The sequence below is a fragment of the Chlamydotis macqueenii genome, chromosome 4, assembly GCF_036417535.1.
Source record: "Chlamydotis macqueenii isolate bChlMac1 chromosome 4, bChlMac1.mat, whole genome shotgun sequence".
Lineage (NCBI taxonomy): Eukaryota > Metazoa > Chordata > Aves > Otidiformes > Otididae > Chlamydotis > Chlamydotis macqueenii.
Genome location: NC_141559.1, coordinates 13,712,254 through 13,724,164, shown reverse-complemented (window position 1 = coordinate 13,724,164; position 11,911 = coordinate 13,712,254). Strand labels below are relative to the sequence as shown.

The following is an 11,911-nucleotide window of genomic DNA, read 5'->3' as shown; positions in this document are numbered from 1 at the left end:
CACGCCTGAGATCACTCAGACACTGCTCTTCTGTTCCATTTCTGGTGTGCCAAGCTCCAAACGAGCTGCTAGAGCTCAGTGAGGATCCACCCTGATGCTCTGTAGGTACCTGGAAGAAACGATGAACATTTCCCTTCTAAGAATCACCACACTGATAAGAACAGAATGTCCTGCTGCTAGCCTGCTATTTCAAAATCACCTTTAACTTGAGTTAAACTAATGCAGAAGCCAATAAATGTTTTCATTTATGGCATACAAGGCAGGCAAGAAAGGTTATAGAAAGGAAAATAGTAAAAAAAAAAAAAAAAAGGTAAGGTTTGCTCTCCTGCAAAGCAGAAAACTAGAGAAATCTTCTGTCAACATCCTTTTAATGGGGCTCAGATGCTTATCTAGCCTAAGCAGTTAGGGCACACTTTGTCCTCGCAAACGGTTTTGATGCTGGGGCTTGTTTGGGATGATTTCTGATCCCCTCTCTCTCCTTGACCTGTTTCCAGATCCCCTTGGGAGACATTTTGGCATTGTCTTTCTGGATAGTAAATGGTATTTCTGGTGGCCTGGTACTGAACAGCTGCCTCAGTCCTACGGAAATTAACTCCTTCCTATCAGGCAGGTCGTGTTCCACCTTCGAGTAAAGACCTGAGACATGTTGAATCTTAATTTCATACAAAACGTACATCTTGCAGCAGGCACTCAACACAAATGAGACTCATGTACGCAACCAATTCATTAACGGCTTTTGAGATGAGGCACAAAGAGTATAAAATTACTCTGGGGTGATAAAGGCCTTGAGCGTGTCTAACCCTGGTCCTGCCTTTGAAGAATACTGTGACCATAGCTGGGAAGCAGGGAATCACGGTAGAGGATGCTGCGATTTGATTACTTTTACTTGCAGACTTGCTGGATGACCCAAAGCAAGAAATACTGTGTATAATTCAGTTTGCTCACCTGTAAAAGTGCTCATAATTACGTACTTGCAGGAGCATGATAAAAGTGGCATTATTTTTGAATGCTTTGAGTTTCTTCAATACAGAGTGTTATGGGCATACAAACACTAAGGTTTGTGGCGTTTGAGTTGCCCACGCACTAAGAAATCTCAGATACATTTTTTTCCCCGCTTTCTGTTTCATCCTACATCACACCTAACGCAAAGTCCTCCAGTCTTTTAAAGCTTTAGTACTATTTATAAAATAAAACTCTTCTCACCAAAATCTAAACACCCACCTCTGCGTGTACAAATAAGGTACTGATTTAGAGCAGTTGACAGCCTCTAAGCTTCTACATAACGACTAGGTGCTTCTCCATGCTCAGGTAAGTCCTCGTGTAGGACCTACACGGCTATTGTTCCAACCGAAACAGTGTCTGCATTCTCAAAGTTTATCTCTGCTCCTAGCCAACTGAGTGGCTGTCCTGAACCACTAGCAAATGCCAGTTGGCTGCGTCTAAAAAAAAGAGGTCCATTGTAAGAAGGTCTTCCGGGGAATAAAATGTTTGCTTTATTCCATGTTTTTCCTACTTGAGTACTGTTATTGTCCATTAGTCTGATGACATTGCACAGCATGGCTGTCCTACAATCATGTTTATTTCCTTCCCTGAGAGGTTTATAATACAGCACTATAAGAAATAACTCCTTAGTGTGTATTGGTATCTGTTCCTGATTTCTTTAATTCATTTTTCCAAACTGAATGGCATATGTGGAAGTTTTAAATCTAATGGCATAGAGATCTTTAAACAGTCCCATTCACTGCTGAAACCACACTGAGGTTCCAACCTCAGTTTTTTCCAAGTTATTTCAACAAAATATTACCAAAAAACCCACAGAAATTATTCCTTTATTTCCATTTCAGGTTTTTTTTTAACTTCCTGTTCACAGGACTGGCCAGAAGTTCTGTATTTAGTTCCCAAACTACATGATGAAAAAGAAACATTAGAAACTTTATAATGAAGCATTAAGATCTGAAAAAAAAAAACATACATAGGTAAGTATTTTACATGAGGGATAAAAATATGTGACGAGCATGCAGGAGAAAGTATTTGTGTTGGCTTCAACAAAAATGATAGCACACCACCTATTTTTCATTACTGTGAAAGCAGACCAGGTTTCCATGTAAAAATGCCTTGATACCATCTACAACACAGCAGTGAAAAGACACAATATAACCTCATTTTAAATGCCATTTGCCTGAGTGATGGCACTTTACTTCTTTCCAGTTTTATTCAAATGTTCTAGAACCTCTTAATGGAAAATAAATAGTAAGGATGTTAGAAATTATGCTCCTGGTGTTCTTTATGCCATTAATAGATGTCACCCTAACTCGCATCTAAAACTGACTAATTGGCACTAATAGGGCCTGGCAGCTGTTTTCAGTGCTTACAGTTTTGTGTGCATAACCGTCTGTGCTCGCTGTTGAAAACCAAGTTAGGAATGGGAAGCAAGAATTCCCGGCCTCTGATAATGCTCTTTTCCTTCGTGAGGTCAATCACACTGTTCGCAAAGAAAATGAACTTCATCACCAGCTCTGACTGCAGCACGGTACCATTTGGTTATTCTTTCCTAAAATGTCAGTATGGTTTCAGTAGTTCTATAGCAGGTTGTTGGCAGTGATGGCATCATTAGTACTCCTGTGACAACACAGGAGCTTTGGCCACCCTTGTGCGTGTGACATCCTGCCTTTACTAAAGGAAGTTACTAGGAATTTTTGCCACTACTTTTAGCCAGGCTAGACTTTAACTTTCAAGATACTTGGCATGCAGATTTTAACTAGAGCTGGTTTAAAAAAAAAAAAAATAAAAAAAAATTCCTGAAATTTCTTCTCAAAGCAATAAGATTGCTTGTTCAGAATTTTTCTTTAAAAACACCCATCCAGTAAAAAGGTTGAGGTCATTTTAACAACACTAAAACTCAAAATAACCTGATTCTGTGATAAATTTGAAAAGGGTGAAGAAGCTCTTCTGCATTCCCATTCAGATCGCAGTCTCGCGCCTTAGTGACCATGACGAATATTCCCCACGGTGCAGCAGGACTGACACCAGTACTGTCAATTTTTAAGCTTTCATCAGAGGTGGTCACTTCCCTCTCCTGAAATTTCTACCCACACAGTAACAGCCGCATGACCACTGCCTCAGAGGAAGGCTCATTTCGCCCGTGACCACATGTCCATCTCTCCGTGATGAGCACCGGGTATCCAGCTCCACGCCAGCACCAGCTGAACTCTACTGTAAAGCTACAGCCTGCGTACGAAGTTTGTGCCTGGAACATGGTTTTCTTATTTTCTTTGGGGGTTAATTTACTCAACATCTTTAACAAACCAAAGATAAGTAGCTGACTGGATCGTAAGAGTTTTCTGATTGAAGGGAGGCCGGCAAGTCCAGTTCTTTCCTGTCAACTTGGAAATCAAATAGCATTCAGAGCTGTGGGGGTACAAAACATATGTCATCTATACATACTGCTATACCCTTTGAGTGTGTTCCAAGTACCTGCCAAATATACCGGTTTATTTTAGGGCTTTTCAAGCCCTCAGAAATTCCCCCCGACTGCAGGCAGCAGGCACCACGGCCTTCAGCAGCAGAGGTGAACTTCAAACATGGCGCTGGGCCCATGGCAGGTGGGACTGGTCGCGGCAACAGCCGCTCTGGGGCAACGGCGGCCGCAGCCCCGCCCCCTCTCCTCTCCGCCGTGCGCGCAGGTGCGGGGCGCGCGCCCTCGCCCCTTTCCCCCCCGCCCCCCCCCCCCCCCCAGCTTCAGGCGGAGCGAACGGCGACGCGCAGCGCGCGGGTGCCCGGCGGCTGCCGCGGGCTTTGTGCGGGGAGGCGAGCGCGCGGCGGGCTGCGGGGCGCCACTCCCGGCCGCTGATGTCAGCGCTGCGGCGGCTGCTGCCGGGGCCGCCTCAGCCCCTGGCCGCTGCGGCCGCCCCTCCGCGCCCGGCGGTGGGCGGGTAAGGCGGCGGGAGCCGCGGGGACGATGCGGCTGCCGCCCCTCCGCCGTGCGCCCGTCGGTGCCCGTGGGGTTGCGCCGTCCGCCGCCGCCGCCGCCACCACCACGGCGGCGACCGGGCATGGTGGCGTCTGATGCGGAGGGTGCGTGCGTGAGTCACCGCGCCCCGCAGGCGGCCGGCCGGCCGGGCCGGCCATTGTCTGCGCTGGGAGCATGTGGGTGAACCCCGAGGAGGTGCTGCTGGCGAACGCCCTGTGGGTGACGGAGCGGGCCAACCCCTACTTCATCCTCCAGAGGAGGAAGGGGCACGGAGGCGATGGCGGCGGCGGGGGACTGGCCGGTAAGGGCGGCGGCGGCCGCGGGGATCCCGGGGCGGGCGGAGCGGGGCCGCGTCTCCGTCAGCGACCCCCCCAGACGCCGGGGTGGCGGTGAGTCCCGGCCGGGCGGGTAACGGTCCCGCGGGGCTGGGGCTGCGGGGGGCCCTCCCCGCTCCTCGCCGCCTTCCCGGGCGGTGCCGGGGGGTTGGGGGACCCCGGGCCTCCCTGCCGCGGCCCCGGGCGGCGGCCGGAGCCCCGCACAGCGCGGTGAGGCGGCGGGAGCCTTGGGCGCCGCGGCGGCGTTCAGGTCTGGGAGGCGCGGAGGTGTCCCTGGGGATTTAGGGACGGTGAAGCTTCGTGCGGGTGATCACCTGCAGCCGCTGCCTTCGCGCATCGGGGTGTGACTTGCCCAGGTGCTCGGAGGATTTCTATTTTTTGCCCTCCAACATAAATAAAACCAAGCTGTAGTTCTCAGAGGCGTGCTGTGAGAACAGATATGCTTCGGCCTCTCCGTATTCTTCGGGATGTCCTTGTAACCAGTGTTCCCTGACTGCTTTGGTTTTGACCGCTGGCAACTGGAGACACTTTTCATGGATGTGTGGATCATATGCGTCTCGGTCTGTACTGTGCATATACATTTGTCAAGACCTTTCATCATTTCCATGAAACCGGAGATACACCGGTCCTTCTTGAATTGGCAGTAAATAGTCAAACTCGTTCTCTGAAAAGCTGTGGTTTCTACCTTACCCACTTGCATTGCAACTAGTTCTTCAGGCTAATCAAAATAAACATTGTGGAGCACATCTGTGGTTTGGTTCAAGGTCCTGTGCATATTTACCAGGAGATTTAAGTGTTTCTTCAGCCTTTGAATGCTCTATGGACTTGTAAACAATTTGTAATCTAAACTAAGGCACCACTGTAAAGTGTTTTTTTTTCTCTAGGCTCTTGAGACCTCCAGTCTTCTTCAGTGTTGTAACCACCTCATTCTCATGTGGAAAGTGACCAGCAGCCACTCCACATTGGCTGTAGATTTTTGTAATTTTTTTTTTTAATCTTTTGAATTGTGGACAGTGTTGGCAAATCCATAAAAAGCATGTCTTGCCTCAAAGTTCACCCTTGCTGTACTTACGGAGAAATTCTTTGCAGACTCCCCTGTCAAGGATTACCCCCGATCTCTTAAGGATTTCTTCCTTTTTCTTACTGTAGGTGGTCTGACCACCATTTTTGTACATTTCTGGCCTTGCTGTCTTTGAATGAGAGAGCGTTTGAGATAGCCAGTCCATTTTCCAAACGTTTCTCAGCTATTGGGGAAGCATTTGAAGAATTTGTGATTTTTCTCTTCAGCCTGCTTGCACAGTGCATGTATATCTAAGCCCTCTTGCAGTTGTATGTGTAACAGTTTTGTTGATGATACCGCTGTACAGATGGAGAGATCGCTTTTGAAGATTTTGTCCTTGAGTAGGATTCATAAATATCCACTCCTTTTTATTGTGGAGGTCAGATAAGCTGGCAGCATTTGGTAGGGGTTCAGAATACAGAAATAGTTGTCTCTGTTTCTGCATTTTCTTCTCCCTTGCAATTTAAGTGTTTGTGCACAGTATCCATTATTTTAGTATGTGAATGCAGTCTGTATAGTGAATATGATTTAGAATGCAGGAGTGCCATGTGTATTTGGAAAACTGCTTTCCATGTACCTTTTATTAGTGTCTGTGCTTTGCCTGGAATTGCAGCTGCTGTGGTATTGAGATAGTAGCAACAAGCAGCTAAACAGTTTCTAGGGGTTTTATTTGTATGGGGAAGGGCTGGAAAAAAGTTATAGCTCTCTCTTTTTTTTTGGTGTGTTGCCAGAACCCTAACAGAACAAACACCCATTATTGGCGTGCAGAAAGTTATTAGTGCTGGCAGTATTTAAAGGGCTGTATGGGAACTTGTCAGACCTTGCCATTTTAGCACATGGGGTTTTTGCATAGTGGTGAAGAAAAGGTGGGAGAGGAAGAAAGAAAGGGATGTAGAGTGTCCAGGCCACTTCCAGCTTGGTAGGCACAGTAATAAGTGGAACTTACGATTATTTGTTTTTCATGGAACTACTGGAATTTTAGACCAGTTTTTCTTACAGCTCATTGAGGGCCAAGGCAGGTGAAGGAAGCCAATGGATTGTTCTTGGTAGAGGAGACTGGTTAAGAGAAAGATATTGAGTGACCTAGCTGATCCCGAGGGTTCAGAATTTATAAACCTGAACCCTCAAATGGTCAACAGGGTATGTAATTTGCAATAACGATAGCATTTAGGATGACCCTCTGGAAGTTCTGCAGATGATAATGGTACAGCTCTCGTGACAGAGGTGGAGATGGTGGAGGTTATCTGGTTGAAAGTAAAGAAACGGGGAAAAAAAGCTTTTGTATTTTTGGGGGGTTTCATTCGTTTTGTTTTGTATTTTTTTTTCCTTAATTGCCCTTTCTGTAGTGACGTAATGCTGAGATTTGCTCAGATATAATAAAAAAAGTTATCCACCCATGAATGTGGTATAAAATTTAGCCTGGTTGCTCTGTGGGAAGCTAGATTGTATGTCCTTGACGTTGACTAGAAGTATTGTGTGCAAGATTTTTCACTGTGGTGGGAGTGGTCTGGATGTATAGATGCAAGAGAGGGTGTAAATACAGCTCTAACTTCTGCTGACTTGTACTCCCTTATTATTGTCTCTTGAAGTAATTTGTCTTAAATTGTAGAATGACAGTTGACTTTCAAATCGATGAGATTATGGGCTTGATGACATGAGATGGCTTTAGTACGTAACGTAAGCAGTGGTTGGACCATGAGAAGCATTGATTCTCTGGCATTGCCCTCGAATCTAGCTTTGCTGTGAACTAACCAGTCAGCAAACTGCTCGGGGTTAAGTAATGCCCTCCGCTCCATCTGTGAACATGTCAGATTTTGAAGAACTTCAGTTGGGGCTGCACTAATGCAGCTGTGTTGGCATGGCGGAAAAAAGAGAGAGTGCTTCCCCGTGGGTGAATGGGAATGAGGAGGGGAAGGCTGGGGACAGACCTCTTCACAAAATGCTGTGCTTGGATGCTGTGACTGTGGAAAACGTGGCTGAAGGCTGATAATCACCCTCGAAGTGGCTGCCAGGGTCTCTGTCTTACCTGACCTCCATCACTTACTGCCCTCCTGTGGATGGAGGTTACCATCACCAGAGCAAAGCCCAGAAGACTGGATCTTTTAGGTCTTCTGAAACATCTCTGTCTAAAAACAAGTAGCTTATATCGCCTTGGGAGTGGGTGAAAGTAGTTCTTGGTGGCTTTATGTTGAAGCAGAAGAGCAGTGCTTGTGTTACCTGTTCTCCTGGGTCTTCTCTGAGTGCAGCAACCCTTGGCAGGAAAAGGAGTGCCAGTCACTTTGGGGGAAGGGGTGAAAAATCAGCCCTTTCTGCACCGATTTACTCCCCTTGGTCTTGACTTAAGTAGCTTAGTTGAACAGAGAAAGCTGTCTTATTTAAATACTCATCTGAACACTGGAAACATTTTCTGCACTTATTTTAATATTGGATTGTAACAAGTCAGAAGCATTAGGATCTTGTTATGTGTTAGGGCAGTGTCTAGTTAGTGACCCCCTAGAAGTCATCTTTGCTAACAAAATGTATCGGATTAATAGTTTACTTGAGAGGTACAGCCGTTCTACTAATCAGTGTGGATCCATTTTTTACACTGAATTAAGGCCTAGAGTCTTTTGAAAATGATTGTGTCTATGTCAGTACCGGTCACATCAATGTGACTTTCCTTTGTAAGCATGACTTAGTTGAAGGGTTGTTTGGGTTTTATTTTCCTTTTTAACAAAAGAAAAATGGGAAAGACTTATAAATGGGATTTTTAAATTGGATTTTCATAGCTATTCTGCAAACGCACATTCTCTTGCATCACTGCATTAATCTTCCACGGCAAGACCAAAAAATGTACTTTTCTGCTTTAGAAGTATTTGATGGTTGATGAGCTTTTTCCATGATGAAGTTGTTTCATGCCTTGCACATAATGCCATGCCTGAATTTTGCTTCTGTGTGACCCTCACTCAAGTTTAATCTTGCTTTTGTTTACCAACAGGGGAAAAAGTATTTTCTTTCCTCTTTTGAGCATTCTCAAAGGTGTTTTAAACTCCCCCTCCTTCATACCTATTCTGCTTCCTGCTTGTCAGCTCCCTTACCTGGGCAGCCTGGTATTTTGGCCTGTGTGAAATACTTCCCTCTCCAGAGAGATCCGTGTGTGTTACATAGCAAGAAGCAGAGGCATTTGGAGAGAACGCGAGCCCAAGACCTCTCTCATCGTTTGGGCCCTGTGTGACCATAATACTTTCATGGATGTAAAGACTTTGAACATGGCGTAAAGTTTACAAATGACTAAAAGGCTCATGCTTTTGTGTTATTAAGCGTATCTTCAGTTCTGATGCAGCAAATAACTTTTTAAAAGTCTCTCACTGCTTTCTGTTATACTGTGGTAATGCTTGCCAAACTCTTACTTGGAAACGATATTGCAAGGAATGAGTGGAACTAATAGTTGATGGCGGAGTAATGTGTGCACTTTAGAGCTTAGGGGAAGAGAGATTGAGGATGTGGAGCAATTAGCTGGTGGCTGCTGTGCTCCTTTTGCATGTGTACATTTGTGTGTGAAGTGGGGATGAAATTCTAAGTTTGTTGGTTTTTGGTTTTTTTTTTAAATGTTATTGTAAGATCCCTTTGAATCTCAAGGCAAATAAATTGTTCTTAGTTTGCAGTAGCTGTTTTTAGGGGTGAGTTGTTTTGCAGATAGGGTATTTATGCTTAAAACTTGTACAGAGCGCATGCGTGAGGGATTCAGTACAAGTTTGTAAATCCATGAGATGTTACCAAAGATGATTCAAATGCTTAAGCAGGGGAGAGCAGGTGGAATTTTGCTGACTTCTGATGATAAGCAAAGTTGATGAAGTACTATCTTTCTCCCCAGATATTTTTGCAGAAGGAGTTATCATGTAATCTCCACATTGGAAGGGCAGAAGGGAGAGGTTTTGAGCTCGATTGCCTGATGCAATCCTTCAATGCCAAATATTATATAATTTTTAATAGTGTGACAGTGTTCTAACTCGGAACACTTTTCTGCAGCCTTGCTGGACAACACAGTTAGTAGCTCAGATTTGGAGATTAGATTCTATCTTACTCTCAACCTCTCAATTCAGAGGACTGTAGAAGAGGTTGCTTGAAAACCTGTTTATACTTAAGATTTATAAAAGCTTTTGGCCAGTATATCATCTGCCTGATGAAATGATGGTACATGCTTTGGCAAACTTGATGTTATCTGACCTTGTTGGCTCAAGCAGTTAGGATTTTGCGTGTCAAACTTGGTACACTTGAGTAGAAAGCATGTGCTTTCTGATACTGGAAATACAGCATTTATCAAAACACATGCCATTAGCATAACTGACATGAGCAGTCAGCCTGTCCATCAGCTTTCCATGTTCGTTTTGGCTCCTGGGGTGGGAACTAGTCTCTTCTGCTCCACTTTGTCATTTGGTGTTACGCCAAGTCTGTTCTGCTGCTGCTGAGCCTCTCGTTAGGATCTGCTGTGGGTGCGTTTCCTGCTTCACACTAGTGCATTTCCACTTCAAGAGGATGTACAGATGCCTAGGGTTGGCTGCTGTTTGATTCTCTGGATTTACTCACCAGTCTTTCTGTTGAATTCCCAGATGCTTTTCACGGGTGTTTAATTGGAAGGTGTCTCATTTCCTGCATAACACTTCTGTTGATCGCTGGTTCTTACAGGCAGTACAGTGGCTGCGCAGATGCAGTGCCAGAGATGATGCTTGGTGTAGCTCTGGTTTCTGTACTGTAAAGCTTCTTAGTCAAAGACTTTTTGATGCTACTTCATCTTTTACACTTTGAGTAGGGCCTCTGTTGTTTGCCGTTTTTGCTTTCCGACATAGTGTAATTGCTTGGCTCGTGGAGTTCAAGGGTGACCTGCTGTTTTTCCTGAGATCTCTGCGTGAAACTCTGTTGGAAGTGCTACGCAGGATCACAATAGAGTAAGCGATAGGTATCTAGGCCTCTTAGTAATTTTCTACATTATACCCGAGTTTGTATTGCTTACTGGGTTTTTGGTGTTACTGTCTGGTGCCCCACTGAAAGGTGTGGAGAAAGTAGCAGTTCTTCACATCAATTTCTGTATTTCCATCACCCCATTGTCCAGTTATGCATCCTTGTAAGAATATACCGTATTTCAGAGTTTTGGGCCCTTGACAGTTTTAGAGTTCTGTAGAATTAAAAACAATTCCACAAGGTATGCCGGTATACAGTCTTAAATGCTTTTAAAAGTTAATTAAAACATATATCCTCATATGATTGTTGTTCTTGTAAATATTTGGCATAGGCAGAATCCATTCCACTTTCTCTGTTTTTCCATAAGAAACCTCTACTTTTTTTTTTCCTTCATAGTATCACACTGTGTATGGCTTTTTCCTATAATAGACAGGAGTTGTTGCTGCCACTGACTTTGCTAAAGTATGATGATACAAGGTCTGTAAAAGATTAAGCATTTGACTGAAATCTTACTCTTCTTTAGCTCTTTGATTGCTAATCCTACTTCTGATGTATGATCAATGCTGATATTCAGTTATCTACATTTGCGTTTTGCCTTTAAATCTGGTGCTGAGGTGGGCTTAGGTTCTGGAGGATTTCTTCAGAGACACTTGTTTTATTCTCAAAAGAAAGGTTGTAAGTATTTTCTAGGCCTGGTTTCTGATTGTTCTTTTTTTTTTCCTTTTTTTTTTTTTCCTGAAGTTTTCAGATAGGGGTATATGAATTCCTACTACAGCAGCAGTCTTAGTTTCACCTAGTAAGTTCTTAGTGTATTTTTGGTTCTTTTCTCACAGTCCTGTCCTGTGCTTCCTCTCTGTATTTACCAGTATTTTATTAGCCAAAGTTCTTGGGATTCTGTTCAGCATCTTTCCTTTCCCTGCTAAAGTGCCTCCTCTGATAGTTTATTGAAGTCTGATCTGTTCGCAGGTATTCAGTCAGAACAGTTAGAAACTGAGTAATTTTTTTTTTTTTGAAACTATTGCTTCTCTTCAGATTTAGCTTCTATTTGACCACGCTGTGCTTCGGGGCTGTTCTTTAGTTCAAGCTGAATTTACTGTGCGCACTTCAGTCCTCAGTTTTAAGAACTGAAGTGAGAACTCATTGATTTTGTTGGTTAGATTCAGTCTGCAATTGTTTTTCTTACTTTAGTGGTGGTTCTTGACTTTTTCTTTCCCCTTCAATTGATCATACTTTCTTGATTTGTTCTTTCATCTTACATAGTTTATCTGAATCTTATGTTGGTGCAGATAGTAGTTGATGGTAGTTGATTTAAATTTTGCTTTTCGATGAAATCCGTTTAATTTGATGATGCTACTCTGGGAGAATGGGATACTTAAAAATAATTAGTTTTGAGTGAAATTCGGTGACTTCCTTGCTGTTTTGGTACTTGATTGAACTTCTCCTAGGGGTAATTTTTTTTTTTTTAAACTTATGAGTAAATGTTTATATCATATCTTGAAGGCATTTGTTAACTCAGTGTATATTCTTTTCGCTTTCTCCATAATTTGATGTAGTCTGGTGTGAATGACATGTAGTATAAAATTTATTTTCTTCAGATGTGTGAGATTA

General features: G+C 43.9%; 1 protein-coding gene across 4 annotated transcripts in view; it reads left to right on the top strand.

The window, feature by feature from the left end:
• Positions 1-4,063: 4,063 nt before the first annotated feature.
• TBC1D9 (TBC1 domain family member 9) overlaps positions 4,064-11,911 on the top strand; it is a 51,270-nt gene continuing 43,422 nt past the window's right edge. For 3 of the 4 annotated variants that reach the window (XM_086747196.1, XM_086747195.1, XM_086747194.1), the window contains exon 1: positions 4,064-4,271. In XM_086747196.1, coding sequence (XP_086603322.1) covers positions 4,145-4,271 — 127 coding nt within the window. In that variant the 5' untranslated portion in view covers positions 4,064-4,144. The remainder of the gene's footprint in view (positions 4,272-11,911) is intronic. The other variant, XM_086747193.1, reaches the window with a different exon arrangement.